The sequence below is a fragment of the Balaenoptera borealis genome (genome assembly GCF_965194805.1).
Source record: "Balaenoptera borealis genome assembly, chromosome: 5".
NCBI classification, from domain to species: domain Eukaryota; kingdom Metazoa; phylum Chordata; class Mammalia; order Artiodactyla; family Balaenopteridae; genus Balaenoptera; species Balaenoptera borealis.
The window spans coordinates 14331685-14350222 of NC_138862.1; the positions used below are offsets into that span (position 1 = coordinate 14331685).

Genomic DNA, 18538 nt, shown 5'->3' on the forward strand with positions numbered 1-18538 from the left:
TAGCATCATTCTTAATAGGAACACTTAGGCAGGCCCACATCTATACTTTGTCATTGTTACCTCACTTGCTGTTATACTAGGATGGCAAAATAAATGATGTAACAACTGCAAACTGTGTTTATGATAAGGGATTGTGGTGGTTACAACAGTAGCCAAAGGTGTAAAGTTAATAACTAGATCATTTCTTTTATGAGCATCTCCAGGGTGTGAAATACCCAGTGGAGATGAGTATCAGAGCTTTCATTGTGGGAATCTTTCCTTGATCCCAAAGATCTTACACATAGAGAATTGAAATCATCTTAACTTTAAAAGTAAAGAAAAGTAAAATGATACATATTAAAATGTTGTCATCTTTGCCAAGTTGCAAAGGTCTGAAAGTTTAACATCATCATCCAGTTCTTTTCCCTCACCACCAGAACCAATCTCTTGTCAAATTCTGCTTGTATTTCTTTTAATTTACTCTTCCTTTGAGTGTCATTTCAACTGTCTAGGTTGGAGATTCTTTACCTTTTATCTAGTAAAATAATTTTATAAATGTCCTCTATGACTTCAGCTTTTCTCTTGTGTAATCCATCCTAGACCTTACTATAAAAATTAATTTTTTGTATCCAATCCAGTTCCACTCCATCCCATTCTATTCCATTTGATGTAGCAAAAAATCAAGCCTATATATGTACCACTTGCTGTGTACGATAGACAATGGGGGAATATAAGATAAATGAACAAACAAAAAAACCATTTCACCCAAGGTATCCCTAGACTTTATAAAAAAAGGAACAAAACCAACAAGATGACAATTGTAACAAAGTTATGCCCAGGACACTAAGTAGTTGTTTTTAATTAAGACATCTTTACTTTGTGTTTAAAGTTCAAAATGAATAATAAAACAACCGATAAAAGTAATTCCTCTTTGTAATTCATGTGTCTACTCATCTGTAAAGCCATTAATGGAGTGCTATGCTGGAGACTGGCTGGTATGAAAGGAAGTCCTAAAAACTTCACAAAAGAGGTGAAGGCTGAGTTTGCCAGATAGCACCCTGATGGAGATATTCCAGGCAGGCAAGGTAGCAAGTGAAAAAGCAGGAAAGTAGGAAAACACTGGTGTTCTTCTTGCCAACTAAATACAACAGATGTTTATTAAGAACCTCCTGCAGGCTAGGAGTCATATCTTTGTAGTTTGGCAAAGTTGAGGAATCCAGAGTATGTCATGTTGCAATTCAAAATGTGTGTTTCACTCTCATGGTGATGGGGAGTGTTGAATTAAGTGAATGAAGACACACAATTAGCCTTGTAGCTTAGAAAACTTATGGTAGTGGTTTGTTAAATGAGTTGGCGTTAGACCAAATTTATACTAATAATGCAGGAAAGATGATGCTGATGATGATGATATATGAATAGAGCATGGCCTGAGGGGAAGTGCAGATTCCACAGATATACGTACGGCGTAGAATCAAGGCTTGACGACTGCCTGGTGGTTGGTGGAGATGTCATTGTGAAACATGACTTTCAGGTTTGTGGCTGGGGTGATTGGGTTGTATCAGTCATTGAGAGTAGAAACATGGAGAAAGAGGAGATTTAAGGATGAATAAGATGTATTTACTCTTTCATCCATATAAGAAACATTTATTGGATCTAACAAAGTTCTGGACACTACTTAAGATCCTAGGAAATACAATGATGAAAAAAATCTATGGAATTTGTGGTATTTCAGCAACATTCACGAGAAATTTTCTTTTTTAGCAAGCTAGATTTGTGTACTTGGAATTACAGGTAGTTAAACCAATGGGAAGAGGAGAGGTAACTCAGTAAGCATGTAAGGAATGAAAAATAAGTGGTGAAGACAGAATTAAGGCAACCCTAATAATTAAAAAGACAAACAGAGGGTACATTAAGAGGAGCCAATGAGAAATAAGAATTTTTCAGAGAAGTAAGATCGGAACTAAAAAAGCCTATTATCACGAAACTGAAGATTGCAAGTTTTCAAGAAAAAGGCATGGTTACTATGCTAGAAAATAGACATATAAAAGAGGCAATGAAAATGTAATGTGGGTCATTATTAATGTTCTTACCAAGAGCAGTTGCAGTAGATGATGGTGTGAAGTGCAGTCATGAAGAAGTGGAGGTTGGTAACATGAAAAAGAACTGTAATTGTGTCATAGGCAGGAGACATGCATGGTCAAAGGGGAGTTCATGAAATAGAAGTTTAAACCTTGAAGACAGGGAAACATTTTTAAAATTCAATATGTTAAGGCCTTTCAGATTGTATGTGCTTAATAAATGTTCACCAGTTGTCTGATGACCACAGAAAAACAAGAAAATTAATGCAAATAAAGATTAATTTAATAAAATCTACTTTGTGGTAATGGTAGTGGAAAAACACATTTATAATAAATCCTGGAGTCTGGAAGGATTGATATTTCAGAAGATAATTATGAAAGAGTAGTCATAGCACCCACAATAATTAAACAGGTTGAGGAAGGTTTGAATAAAAGGCACGTTTTGCCCATGGAGGTTGTGGATTTATGACACTTTATTACATAAGATTCAAAATTAAAACTGTTAGAAAAATCATTGTTCTGTCTCCTTAACTCCTAGGGTTACATAACTCCTTTTCATAAAAATAATGCGACCCCTCTCTAAAACCAGACAATAGCATGTCATTACCACAAGAACATAACACTTTGAGTTTGAAGGGAGACTTGCAGTGAATGTAAGAGCTCAGTAAGTGGGTCTACTTAAGAAGCATTCGTTGTTTCACTGCAGTGGTGGAGGTCAAAAAGGAGATTAAAAAAATTGGTATATAAAATGAAAGAATCATAAATTTTTGTTACTTAGAAGATGTGGTGAATATAAACTTTATGAAAAAACCTTGATAATGAATCACCTTATTTATCTTTCTCTTGTTTTGAGGCATTAAGGAAAAATTATAGATATTATATTCAAAAGACCTGATTTAAGTTCTGCTGCTGAAGATCTGAGTGGTCTTGTAAATATCTTAACCTCTAACATCGGTCTGTTTATTTATAAAATGATAAGAACAAATTTTAAAATATTTCTCACAGGACTCTTGAGAATAACATGGGCTAACATGGGTAGGAGTACTTTATAATCAAATCAAATAATCAAATATAACTGTTAATATTTGTTTTATTAACTACTATTGTTGAAATTTGTGTTTTTATCTCTAACAAAAATAATAAAAATTAATATTAGAATTGGGAGCATATTAAATATTATCAGATCTAATGATTATTTGTCTTTCACAAATTCATTAATTTTCTCATTCATTCTTTGCTTTATTAAACCACCATTTGCTCAGTGCCTCTTTTGAACCAGACGTTGGGCTAAGTTCAATAAACAAAAGGTATTTCAGGTATGCAAATGAAATTCAGTAAGGTAGGTAGATAAAGAGAAGACTATAGTATAATGTGCAGGGGTCATGATATAGTATAGAGCTACATCCTCCAAGAAGGGGTATGTGAATCAGATTGTGGGAGCCAGGGAAGGCCCTCTGGAGAAGGTGATGTCTGTGTTGATTCTCAAATGATGAGTTAAGTTTTCTGAGACATTACTTTGGTGGGAGTATGTCTTACACATTTGAAGCATCATATAGGGAAATGTTGAATTTAATCTTCAGTATTTCTGAAAGTACTATGGAAGAGAGATTAACAAGGAGAGGGACTGTTGTAGGTTAAAACCAAGGTTGCTGAATATGTTTTAATAGCATGGACTTGAGTGATGTTGATTTCCTTCAAGGTTGCTGACTGGCTTTATATGCCTTTTCAGTAACAGCAGATTAAATAGAAAGTTTACAACAAATTTGAAGTCACCAAAATAATGAGTTCAGTTTATGCAAATTTCTGTGATGAGAAAAAGATTCTTACTGAGGTAAGCCCCATACATTCCTCACAGTATATGAGTCCCAGGTGTGTGAGGGACATTAGAAAATTCTTACTATAACCCACTAGTCCTGAAACCATGGGCTGCTGTGGTTAGGACCACAGTTATGGCTGTGGATGTGGCCGTGGCTATTGCTACGGATGTGGATGCAAGAGCTACAGAGGACTAAACTGTGGATACGGTTCCAGATATGGCTGTGGCTATCGTTGTGGATTTGGATCCAAATATGACTGTGGATGTGGTTCTGGCTATGTCTGTTGTCCATTTTGCTACAGAAGATGTTATTTCTCTTGTATCCAAAATATATAAAGAATTATAAAATTATCAGGAAAAAGGACAGCCTGGTAGAAAAACAGACATAAGACTTGGAGGTTTTACCAAAGAGCCAAGAAATATTTCAAATAGCCAAGAAATATTTAAAGTTTTTTAATCTTCACTATTAGGGAGATGGAAATTCAAACAATAATATGTTATTATTACATACCCACCAGAATGGTGAAAGTGTAAAAACAGATAATATGGAAGGTAATTAAAGATATGGGTAAATAGGACTTCCATTTACTGCCCCAGGGAATATATATTGGTACAATTTTGGACTGTTGCTTGGCAGTATCTTTTAAAATGAGCTTACGCATACCCTATGATCAAGTACTTCTACTAAGACTATTCCCAAAAGAAATGCATACATATGTTTATAAAAGGACGTAACACAAGAATACTCTTGGTAGCATTATGTTTAATAGCCAAAACATAAAACAACTCAAATTTTTATCAACAGTAAAATTTATAATGAAATGTGGTATTTTCATAAAGTTATATATTATGAAGAAATGAAAAAGAACACATTACTTTGACATATGGAAAATGGGGAAAGAACTGTACAGTTATAATGAGGAACAAAAGAAGTCAGACACAAAATAATGGATGGGCAAGATTTTGTTTATGTAAAATAAAAAACAGGTAATACTAATTTATAATATTGAACCTCATGGTATTGGTTATAATTTTGGTTCTCCTTTTTGGGAAGAGAATTGAAACGGTAGCTAAGAGGAGGAGAGGGGGTGGCTTCACAGAAACTGATGTGTTTTTTCTTGATATCGACGGTGGTTTCCCAGTTGTGCTCACTTTATGAAAATTTATTGAGTAGCACACTTCAGATTTGTACTTTTCTGCACACATGTTATATTACAATGAAAGGTTTATAAATATTCTGCCATCTGTCTCATAGAGGATTTCTCTCTGGTCAGTTCTCTCCTCATTAATCACCATTCACTATGTCATCTCTGTTCCCCACTTCCAAATTCTCTCTCTCTCTCTCCTTTAATATGCAGAGTAATTTAGTTTTCTTTGTAGCCATCATCTAGGTTATGCTTCTGGGCCTTACTTTTTTCTACTAAAGATAAAAATAACCTACAAAGTTGCATTCCTAAATTAAGATACCATTTATTTCCTGGAGATGAATCCTCTCCACTCTTTCTCCTCATAGAGGTCTGGAATTTAATACACCAAATTTTTTCATTGTAGTTGTTAATTGTGGCATTCACGAAGGGCATAGGAGAGATTTTCAAGTTTATTTAGAAAGATTCATGATAGGATTATTTAAATTAAATAGGTATTCATGTGCATTAAAACAAGATACTATGGAGAGCAATGAGAGAGTATTAGGAAAAATCATATATTTATACTTGTGTGATATTTGGGACACTCTGATTCATGGGAACCCTTGTATTCTAGATGAATATTGAAGGAAACATTGATTACCATTAAAATTTCCTGTTACAAGAAATAATGATTTCAGTTCATTAAAACAACGTTTCTAAGCCTAAACTTAATGGCATACAATGATTGAAATTCCAGGATCTAGCATGAAAATAGGATCTTCTTTCTGTTATTTACTTGATTTGTGGTCTTGGATAATTTACTTTCCTTCTAAACTGTATTTTTAAAAATAAATTATAAGGAATAATAGTGCCCATTTCATAAGAGTGTTGTGAGGATTAAATGTAGCTTTTAGAGTAGGGTTTATTAAATTCTAAGAGTTAATCATCTAAAAGTCATCAAACTCATTTAATGGTAATAAAATTCCAAGGAAGAATTGCAACTATTCATAATTAAACATATAGAAATATCTCTAAATGGAATATTATGTAAGGACAAAAATTCTTCATCCCTTAGTTACTGAACTCCAAAGTATCATATTATACCAGATTGCTTTCATTACATTTTCAATAATATATTGTTATATAAAACACTTCAGGCAAAGTGTAATAAGGCCACTAAAAGTAAGAGCTTATATTTCCATGATATGACCATTTTATTTCTGCTTCTTTGTAAAATAATAAAGGAATTATTACAAAGCATCAGTTACATTGACAAATAGTTCAATTATGGTGATTTTGTGAGAATATTGAATACTTTCATAGAGAGGTGAGAGTGAATACAGTTTGCTTAACTTGGGACTGAATGAATAGTAAAGGAGTGAATAAAATGAGTATAAGTTACTATTTTAAGAAGCATCATGGTCAAGGGGAGGAAGGAGATTGATGGTCATTCATCAAAGAGGAACGTCCAAAACACTCTATGTGAAAACATAAGGTGAAGAATATATGTATTCTTCAATTTTGCAGTTCCTCAGAGATTCATTATCTATGGCTGTGTAACAAGTTACCACACACTTAGTAGCTTGAAACAACATACATTTATTATCTGCCAGTAGGTCAGGAGTCTGGGAACAACTTCACTGGGTCTCTGCTTGGGGTCTCACAAGGCTAAAATCAAGTTGTTGGCCGGCTGAATTCTCACCTGGAGGCTGAAATAGAAGGCATTACTTCAAGTTTCCTCAGATTTTGGGCAGAATCCATTCCCTTGATGCTATAGAATTCATGTTTCATTTGATTCTTTAAAACTAGCAAGGGAGGGAGAGGGGAGAGAGAAAGAGAGAGAGGAGAAGGAGAAGGAGGAGAAGGAGAGGAGAAGAAGAGAGAGAAAGCGAGAGAATGTGCCACTTCAAGTTCTTGCCTGATGGGATCATGAATACCAAGGATAATCTCCTTTTTGATTAATTTAAAGTCAACTGATTATGGACCTTAATTATATCAGAAAATCCCTTCACTTTTGCCATATGAGGTAACACAATCCTGGGAATGATTCCTATCACTTTTGTGATAGAATACTTGTTAGAAGGATGTTACAGGTCCTGCCTATAATCAAGATGAGAGGATTGCAAAAAGCATGGATGCCAGTGGGTGGGACTCATGGGGGCTGTCTTAGAATTCTGCTGACCATGACATGACATATATTGTCTGGGTTTAATGAGAGCTGTTCCTTATTAAGACAATCAGCAAAATTAATTAAAAATATTGACATTACAAAACTATTGAGAGAGAAGAAAAGCGAGAAACAAATGCAGAAATATGCTTAGCTTCAGGAAGAATGGAGGGAAGATGGCTACTTTTTAATGGGTAAAAATTGTCAAAGATTACCATCATGACTGAATAATAAAGAATTTCTACAAATAGTTGAGAACTTGAGGCTCTCTTTTTAGGATGGGTATTCTTTGATCTTTGGTATTCCACTTTCCTTTACTATATATAAAAAGGGAAACTCCTGGAGTGATCCCACTTTTTCTTCCTATATTCTGCCAAAATTTAACTCTTATATAAAAGAATAGCAGTGATAATAATATTCTGTAGCTCAGAGAAGATATGCAATAGGTTTGTGAATTAGTCACAGTGATCTGCTTGCAAAACAAACCATGATTAGATCCATAAAGATAAAAATAATAGAAAAACAAGATATGGGAAATACATGGAAAGAATTCAGTGTTATATTATCAATATGTTGAATATTAACATTTGAAAATGGAAAAATGGGAGATTTCCCTTACTAGAAAAAAAGAAGCCTGTTTTCATAGTATTTAAAATGATAGAAATAGGTGCAGGAAATATTGTCTGGGGTGCTGGCTATTTGAAAAGTATTAGATAACTGTATTTTATTTGCTTTTCCAACTCAAGAGACCATAATCATTAAGAATAAATGGAAGATTCAAGGGGTTAGACTTCTTGACATTAAAAATTCCTCTAAAAATTCGTTCTGTCTGAAAAGTGGATTGGCAATATGCTTGGCTCCCCTGTCTCCAAAGGTTTTAAACTAGTTCAGGTCACCAATTTGTGGACATGTTGTGGATGGAAATGCTGCATCAGGAGAGAGGTAGAACTAATTGTCCTCTCAACTCTTCTTACTGTAATACTCTGGGATTCTGCAGGCAAACAGTGGCATTGAAATATAAAGGCTTGAGAAGAATAATGATGCTGGATGTAGAAACAGAAAAAAATAACATGATTTTGTACAAGTTTCTGTAATGGAGGTTGAAGTCAAATAGTATTAGTTAGTTTTAAGAAACCTCATCACATTGTGGAGAGATATCTTCTAGCATTGAATACCTTTGAGATCCAAAGTAGGGAGCAGATAAAATGTGATTGCGTGAGAGTGTGTGTGTGTGTGTATGTGTGTGTGTACGTGTTTGTATGTGTTCATGTATGTGTGTGTGTGTGTATGTGTGTGAGTATGTGTGTGTGTGTGTATGTATGCGTGTATGGATGCTTTGAGGAAAGACAAAAATTCACCTTTAATGAACCAATCTCTATTTTAGATTCTGAATTATAAACTTTCATTCATCAAACATTCATGAAATATGATGTATTGGACTTCACTAGGGGCTGTGGATTTAATGGCATAAGTTAAATTTCTAGACCTCAAGGAATTCACACTCTGGTGTATGGGAGAGGTAACAAGATCACACATGCCATTTTATAACACAAAGAGAACTTCTTAAATAGCACTTACTAGAGGCCAGGTGTTATTCTAAGTGATTTACAGATATTAACTCAGATTTTCTCAACAACTTTAAGAGTTAGATACTATCATTTCATGTCCTCATTTTATAGGTGAGGGAACTGAGGCACAGAGAAGTTCAGTGAATTGCCAGAATTTGAAGCCAGGATTCATGTTTTTAAAGTGCCACACCAAGAGGCCTCTCTTGCAGAAGTGTGCAGAAGCCAGCCTGTACCAGCTTGGGAAGGCTAACAATGTGCATCTCTTCCCAACTCCACATCAGTGACATCCTGTTGGTAGTTTGAAATTAACCAAGATGGAAATATTTAATTTTTTTAGTGAGTCAATTTACTAGTGCCCTACTGGCCCCTTATGGACCACTTACAGGGTCAAGGACTAATTCCTAAAATATCGTTGGAATTTTGCAGGTCTGAGAACTCATGCTCTTCCTACTTAATCCTCCCAATCCTTGGCACTGTGTCCAGGGCCAGCTACATAATCTGCAGGGTCCACAGCAAACTGAAAATGTGTCAAAAAGGCAGGAAAAAAGATATTTTGCCTGTATTCCGTGGTCTCTTTTGACATATTATGATGCTTTTTGTTTTCTATTTAATGTCATGTGCTTTGGGGCATGAGGATAGCTGTTGAGTGAATCTAGAGCCTCACAAGTGCTGGATCCCAACTTTCCCATGCCTGTACCCAGGTTCCTGTCAGGCGGAGGGGGTAGAAGGTAGCAGCAGTTATAGGACTACTGGATGGGGATGAGGCAGTGGGAAACTGAGGACTTATTCCAGGGAGGTGGGGAAGTGGTGAGAGGTGGGACTGCATGTGACATAACACCCCAAATCCTCTGCACATGTTCCATTGTCCCAGCAGACTTCACTTACAAACCACAAATTTAAGGATGAAAGGTGTTAAGAACTTAGAGATGGTGATGATGGCGCATTTAACACCAAGCACAGGGAGCCTTCTGAGCACTGGGCCTTGTGCACATACACTGCTTGCACAGCCGTGCAGTTGGCCCTGATTGTGTCTCATAAATGGTGTGTACTCAGTACATGTTGGATAAATTGAATTGATTTGCTTCATGACTGTCTAGCGAAGAATCCAATTAAACTTGTGTAAGCAAACATCATTATTCTAAACTTGTTCGGAGAGAAGGCAGGGATGCATTTGCTATGTGGGTGGAATCATAGCACCAATCCAATTTTAAAGGATTGCATGTGTATTGGGGACTTCTTTGGGGGCAGGGATGGGCATAGGCAATAATGATGGAAGTCTAAGTTTCAAGATGACATTTACTTTATGGTTTAATTTTATAGGATCATGATTAAAGTTTTACTTTTATACAGGTTCAGATCCAGAATTAAAGCACTTATAAACAGCCATATTAATTCTCTCTTAAACCTATCTTTACCTATCTCTTCTTTCAGTAGGAAGAGGAGTAGGCAATTCTGACCTCAAGGGGCAAAGCTTAGAGCACTATGATTGGAAGAGTGAGTAATAATGGTATTTTGCTCATGAAGGGATACTTGGAACTCACAGAAACATAGTTAAAATTATCCACTCACATTTTGTTTATACCGACCTATGGAGGGCAAAGTGAAATGTAAGAAATGCTCTATTAATATAAAAAAGCAAAGCATGGGGGTTGACAATTTACAAAATGCAAATATTGGCATTTTGATATTTTTAGTGATAACTAATTTATTAAATTCTGCCTCTTCTTGAAGTCAAACTTGAAGCATATGGAATTTGGAATCAAATGACTAAGTTATATTTCTATCATTAAACAGCTGTGCTATTCTGGCCAAGTCGCTTAATTTTTTAAATCTCAAACTATTGGGTGTAAGATAGGCTCAAGGATGTATTGTACAACAAGGGGAATACAGCCAATATTTTGTAATAACTGTAAATGGAAACTAACCTTTAAAAATTGTATGAAAATAAAAATATAGGGACCAATAAATAAAATACCCTCCAATTTCTCTGGATTTCCAAAAAACCCCTCAGTATTGTAGTATTATATTATTTTATATAAATTGTAGATAGTGATAATAATATTACTAGTCTTGCCTAATAAGGATAAACATATACGCACACTATGCAACATATATGCACATACACACACATGATTTCAAAGCCACTGAATTTAATTAGAGGACGAAACATTTACTTTGGTCTTTGTAAGGTCATGAGTCACATGAGAGATACGTTTTCAATAGAGTTGGGGTCATGAAAAAGAAGTCAATGTTATTCCAGGCTTATTATTAACTAGAGAAAACTCTGGGGAAGAGTAAATTAAAGAGATTTCTTAACAAATTCGAAGTGCCTAGTAAAATGAGCTCTTTTGAAGCAAATTGTTATATCACTGAGCAGGCTGACTCAGTGTTTCCCAGCCACACCTGACTGCATGTAAAGGTCTGAGATTGTGGGTAACACTGATTTGCAGACTCCCTTGCTTCCCACATATACCTTACATTGACACTTGTAGCTCCTAAACATCATGAGTTGTTACTGCTATGGAAATTCCTATGGAGGTATAGCTACAGGTATGGCTCTGGCTGTGTCGATGAATGAAGGCCCTGTGGTAGTGGCCATATGGGTCAAGCTCTGGATCTGGCTGTAGTTGCCATGGCTACTATTCATTTTGCTACAGGAGATGTTATTTCTTTTGCTGTTAGCAAATTACTACCAGAATATCCTTTGCTACTGAAGTGACAAGTGGAAATCTGTTCCAAGGGGGTAGCCATTGAATATTTTTATTCCTTTCAAATGCTTTTGCCATAGATGGGCTTTGATAACGATGGAAGAAAGAAGATAAAATTCCATTTGTTTTCTGAAATTTAACCCTTACATCTATCTCATGCTTTCTTTCTACGTTGTGTCCTTGGCCATGAGCATTAGTGCTCCACACTGGGGCAAATTGGTTTCCCAATGAAATGCTTCTTTGAATCTATCTAGTCTGTGTCATTAATCTTACTATAATGCATCACTGACTACAGGTTTTGTAACTTCCCTGTTTTTTAATTTTTAATTTCTTGTGCATCTCTGTGACTTCATTGGTTTCTCCAAACATTTCTCTTCAATAACTTACTGTTTAGCGATTACTCACATCTAAAATAACAAACACCTACTTGTATATGCATATACACAGAAAGAAGAATTATTTATGTGTTTATGGGGAATGAAACTGGTATTGTCTTACAGAATGGTTTGGAAGAGGAAGAGATATGAGTCTAGGAGAATTCAGGGAAGCTGTGATGTGGACCTGAATTGGATATTGACACAAATAAAGGGAAAGAAGTGATAGACTTCTGAACCCCTTGAGAGGGTGAATCTCTGAATTCTGGACATGATGAGAGGGAAGATAAGAGATGTCCAAGGAAGAGAAACTTAGTGGAAATGTATCCTTATAATATCTAGACTTGTGAGGAAAGAAGTGACATGAGTTATCAAAACATATTTAAAGGCTTATAATATGGCAGGAGAATTGGATTTGCTTCTCTTGTCCCAGAAATCACAATTGGAACTAATAGGTGATAATTACTGGGAAAATGACTTCTAAATATAAGATATGTTTCCAATAACTATGGCTCTGAGAGCTGAACTGGCTATTCCACTGGAATGCATGTGATGGAAGCTGCCTGATCATAGGCAAGGAAGGCAAGATCACCACAGTGAGAACTCCAGGGTAAGTGGTGACCTAGGGTACACCTAGGTCAGGTGATCCAGGCCTGACATTCTGTGAACTGTTCGTCAAGAATGACTCAGAAGTATTGAGCCTGACTAGCAGAGAAAATGATGTTAATACTCTAGAAACAAGAAAGTAAAGGGGGATATTCTTTCTCTGATTTGTGTCTTCCATATTTGTCGCAGGAGTAAGGAGAGTGGATGGAGGGGAGAGTCAGCTCTTCACACTGCAAAGTATTGTAGAAAAATAGGAAGAATATTATGGCTGGTGTGAGCTTCAATCATTCTGTCTTTAAGTAAAATCATGTCAGGTCTTCTGGATCCTCAGCAGTGTAGGAAGAAGTTGTTATCCAGTGTAGAGGCTAAGGAAAGAGAGGTAAGGTTTGTGGTATGGCAGATGTTGTGGACAACTTATCTGTGTATCTATCTATTATCTATATTCTATCTATCATCTATCTCTCTATCATCTATCATATCTATCTATCTATATCTATCATATCATATCTATCATGTATCTATCATTTATATCTATCATCTATCTATCTATCATCTATCTATCTATCTATCATCTATCTATCTATCTATCTATCATCTATCTGTCATCTATCTAATCTGTCTATCCAAATGGGCTCAGTTCTCAGTGAATTCATAATCTTGTGTAGGAGTAACATAAGATTAAAAATAGAATGAAGTAATTGTTTTTATAGCCGTATGTTGTGAAAGTTATAAAATATGGAGGGTTATTTAGTGTAGTGAGCATCAGGAAAGAGATCTGAGAAGAGGAGGCACTTGAGTTGAGGCCTGAGTAGGAATTGGCCAGTCAGATAGGGGAGTGGGACAAGAAGTCTTTGTGTCCATTTATTATCACTCCTGGTGGACGTGTAATCACTAAGCACATCTAGAGAGGAACTCTTAGGCTTTCCCTGTTCTCATAAGAGTACCTAGAGTGCAGTGCATACCTCTTCCATGAGCAGGAGAGGGCCTGGCCAGAGGAGCATATGCCAGGGAACCCACCAGCAGAAGACTATGAAGACTTGGCTCTGATACTCCTCTGCTGTGTGACTTCAGGCTAGTGACTTGATCACTGCGAGGCTCAGCTTCTTTCTCTGAACACTTGTTTGTCAAGTACCCACTCTATTCATTTTACGAGATTGTGAAAATGAACTGAGATAATGTGTATAATGGCATTTTCCAACGTACAATAGAGATGGACTGGTTAGAGGGAATGTTTTCATTGTTTAATGAGAGTTTAGATTAGAAGATTTTGGGAGATTGGAAGCTAGAAAAAATATACTCTAAGGGGGAAATTTATGTACATTCCTAATTATGGGAATCTCTAGAACATATTTCACATGGATAATGAAGATTTACTGTTTAATAAATCTTTGATCTTGACTAAAATGTCTTACTGCAAGATGATACTTAATCCAAGCGATCAAAATAGACATAGTCCTAAAAATAAAATATTTTTCTATGGACTGATCTTTTTACTCTTGTGGATTTCAAAAAAGTCCACATCAAGTTTTTACATGATATGTACCGAAACATGTTCCCAAGATATATGCTTTAAAAATACAACATAAAGTCATTTTTAAATTTCTGAACTTGAAAATATGCATGATTCCATGCCCCATGACATAATGTTGGCATTGTATTTTTGGTAATAAATTACTATACAATATGGCTCAGTCAGGGTGAAAAAAGGCTGCTAGGAAGGTAATTTATATTCTGGGGGGTTTTGCTTCCTTATCATAAAAACATTTTTAATTAAGGCATATATATATGTATCATAGAATGACCTCTTTTGAGTTACAAAGCTATTATCTTAAATTCAGACTAAATCAACATTTCAGTACAAATAAATATGGGTATCTGAAATCTATTATTAGACAAGAATTTAAAACTATGGGGTAAGAAAAATGAGATTTTTTAAAATTAATTTTTATTGGAGTATAGTTGATTTACAATGTTGTGTTAGTTTCTGCTGTACAGCAAATTGAATCAGTTATACATATACATATATCCAGTCTTTTTTAGATTCTATTCCCATATAGGTCATTACAGAGTACTGAGTAGAGTTCCCTGTGCTATACAGAAGGTTTTTGTTAGTTATCTATTTTATACATAATAGTGTGTATATGCCAATCCCGATCTCCCTGTTTACCCCTCCTGCCCTCCCTTTCCCCCTTGGTAACCATAAGTTTGTTTTCAACATCTGTGACTCTATTTCTGTTTTGTAAATAGGTTTATTTGTACCATTTTCTAAGGTTCCACATATAAGGGATATCATATGGTATTTTTCTTTCTCTGTCTGACTTCACTCAGTATGACAATCTCTAGGTCCATCCATGTCACTGCAAAAAAAAAAAAAAAAAAAAGTAAAATTATTTAAAATTAAAACTTATGTTTGGATTCTAAAAAGCACATTCTTAAATAACATGTATTAAAAATGATAATCACAAAAATAAATATTTATAGCCAAGGGGAAAAAAGACAACTGAGATAAAGGGAATAGCATTTACTGAGTAAAATTCCTGATCCAGAGCACTAAATAGGCATGCAATATATGAAAAACAGTTATGTAAAAATAGTTAGGCTCCATTTTAGAAAAAAGAAATTGGTGTTCAGACAATTTAAGCATATAATCAAATATCTTATAGTTTATAAGTGGCACACCAATATTTGAACATATGTTTGACTTGATCCATTCATTTTTTATGGAGAAATAGTAAGTTCAAATTATGTGCCAGTCACTTACTCATAGCTGGTTATTCAGGGATGCACAGAATAGAGATTGTTTCTACTGTTATAAACCAGTATTCGAGATCTGAATGGAAAGGTATTAGAAATAATGCAATAAAGATAAAAGACTTTTTCAATAATCCAGGGGTACTGTGACCAGAAAGTGTGTGTTGGCAGTGGCATTGAAAAGTAAAGTGTCTATTCCAGAGAATTTGTGAAGTAGAATTTATAGTTTTGAATTTTAAGGAGGACAGAAAAGGTAAGAAACTGAAGGATAAGAAAAATTGGAATGGGAATATATTTTCTTTATGTTTATGGTTAGGGATGAAACATAGCAGAGTGATCAGATTAGACTGGAGACCAATACCAGAAAAAATAGGTAGAATGATTTCTCTGAAGGAAAAATATTTAATAATGAAAGTTCTCAAAAATTGAAATTGGCAGCTTTGTGAAAATCCCTGTTGAAGGCATTCAATAAAGTACTCAATCACCACTCATTCCTTTGTTGTTGAAATTCAAGTATCCAGTAAAAAGAATGATCTTCTTGACCTTATATTCCCTTTCAACTTGGATTTCATGGTTGTTACAGTAAAAAATAATGTAAATTTTGGAGTCTGCCTGATTCTGAAGATGTTGATTTAAATAAAACCTAGAAAGTAAGATAAGCAAGCAAATCAAAACAAAACAACCCCCTCCCCCCAAACAAACAAAAAAAGCAACACTTTTTTTTTAGACTGAATGTTTGGTCAGGGAGAGATTGGATGTTTGGTATAGAGTGACATATTTTAATTAGTGAGGCAAGACATTGTTTCAATAAACCTTGACAAGTGCTATGACAGGTATCTTCACATAGGAGCCAAGAGGAGGATGATCCAATCCAGACGTTAGCAGTGAGGAAAGGCATCTTGCAGGAACTTATCACAGATCTGAATTTTGATGTGCAAACAGATTTTTTTTTTTTAGCTGAGAATTAAGGTGGCAAGAAAAACATTAATATCAGAAGAAATGATGCTTATTTTCCTCTTTTATATGTTGAAAAGGTAAATGTGATAGGATTATTTGGAAGAAAGGGGACACATTATATTTCAAAATCACAATGAAAATTTTTGTAGACGGTTGAGAACTTCTGATTCATGTACGTATAAATACAGGGCAAAATTGAGTTTTGTACTACTTTATGTCATGAATGAATAAGGAGGGTGGGCTTTTGCTGTAGGTATCAATGTTATCTACTAAACTTTAGCTTCTGAACTAAACATACAAGGAACAGTAGTGATAGGAGAAGGAAAGAATGATTTATCGAATTAGAGGAATGCACTAATCTCTCATAATGCAAAACTCTGATAAGATCTGCATATGAAAAAAATTAGACTCTGTTCAGAGGTTTCTGATTCTTCAGCCAAATAAAGTTGGTTAGGTTGTGAAAGTCTCCTCAACGGTATTGATAATACTTATGTAGCTACAAAAAATGGGAGAGAAAGGAGGGCTGCCCCACCTGTGAAGGACCTTACTTTGCCTGGTACATGGAAGAAGGAAATATAACAAGAAACATTTACATACAGCACACTGTCTCCACACTTATAAGTAGTTACTGTTCCAGTGGATGGGCTTGGCTTTGAATGATCAGATGTTGATCTGTTTCTAGGGATTTGAGGAGAGTTGGACATGGAGGAGGTATGGAACACTGAGAGGGTTGGAGAAGCCTGGCAAGGAGTCAAGAAAGGAGATAGGAGTATTACCTTTCCTATGGCCGGAAGCAGGGCTTTTGGAAAGATGAGAGAGAAAAACGGGCAAAAATTTCCTACATTCCCCAACAAGCTTGTTTTATAAGATAGATATTAAATGAAACGAGACTTTGAAAATGATTATCAGTTTTGGGACACATGATTCTACTGAGACAATTCTTCAGCAGAACATATTAACATGATACTCTTTAAATAAAACTGGAGTCTCCAAAACAACAAGCTATTTTAAGCAAATCAGTATTGATTGTCAACAGTGACTGGCACATAATGGTTGCTTACATATTTGTTGTCCATGTCAGGGAATGAATGGTATGCTCTGTCAATTACTGACAGTATATAAAGGTCCATGGGAAGTAGACGACACACACACTTCAGAAACATCTTCTTGCAACCCACCTGAATCCACTTCCCTTGACAACATGTGTTGCAACTACTACAGCAACTCCTGTGGCTATGGCTGTGGAAACAGCTATGGCTGTGGATTTAGCCCCTATTATGGCTGTGGATATGACTGTGGCTATGGAACCAGATATGGCTGTGGATATGGCTCTGGCACTGGTTACTGCAGCTACTGGTCAGTTTGCTATAGGAGATGTTATTCTTCTTGCTGCTAGAATATCACCATCCAAGCCTTGTTTGCTTCTGACTAAATACATCAAAAGATAATGCTGGTTCAAGGATGCTACCCACAATTTCTATATCCAAGAAATTACATGCCTGACAGAGGCTTTGACATCCAACTACACATTTCTAGATTGGCATCTTTGAGGCCTGAAGCTCCATGGTGGTATCATCTGACTCTTTTCCAAATGTTAGCCTTTACTCCCTTAATCTCTGATTCTCCATTATGACTGTGTTAATGATCCTAATATCCTATAGCTGGGAAAATCACTTATTCTCAATAAAAATCGTTCATTGTTTCTAACAAATCCCGGTGTACTTGCTTGTGAATCAGTCTTTTTTCAGGTGTTATGGCCTCTTTTGAAGATTGGGCTAACTGTTTTTTTTGGGCCTTGAGTTCTTCTTTGATATAATACAAGCATTTCTTCTTATATTTGCATCAGAAATAATACCTTCTCCACCTATTTCTCATATCCCACATGCTCAGCACAAATCTCACAGTATTTCAGAGCCATGCTTTGCAAATCTCACTGTGTCTAGGATGGAGCTGGAAGGGAAAGTGGAGGAGGCATGACACATATTCAGTAGTCATGAGAAAGTCCCAGGTAGAGGAGAGGTGGCCTGAGTGCTTAAAGGAGTAATGGAATGAAAGAGATACTTTCCAGATTTAATGAGAGGGGCTTCCCTGGTGGTGCAGTGGTTGAGAATCTGCCTGCCAATGCAGGGGACACGCGTTTGAGCCCTGGTCTGGGAAGATCCCACATGCCGCGGAGCAACTAGGCCCGTGAGCCACAACTACTGAGCCTGCGCGTCTGGAGCCTGTGCTCCGCAACAAGAGAGGCCGAGACAGTGAGAGGCCCTCGCACCGCGATGAAGAGTGGCCCCCGCTTGCCGCAACTAGAGAAAGCCTTCGCACAGAAACGAAGACCCAACACTGCCAAAAAAAAAAAAAAATTCCAGATTTAATGAGAAATTAGAAGCAGAGATAGGTGTTAAATACATGA

General features: G+C 35.9%; 1 protein-coding gene across 1 annotated transcript in view; it reads left to right on the forward strand.

Annotated features, from left to right (window-relative positions):
• The window catches only part of LOC309629007 (uncharacterized protein), a 46389-nt gene that overhangs the window by 13906 nt on the left and 13945 nt on the right, over positions 1-18538 (forward strand). The window contains exon 1 of the mRNA XM_082392579.1: positions 1-17522. This exon is cut by the window's left edge and continues 13906 nt beyond it. Within this exon, the coding sequence (XP_082248705.1) occupies positions 17216-17522 (307 nt within the window). The 5' untranslated portion in view covers positions 1-17215. The remainder of the gene's footprint in view (positions 17523-18538) is intronic.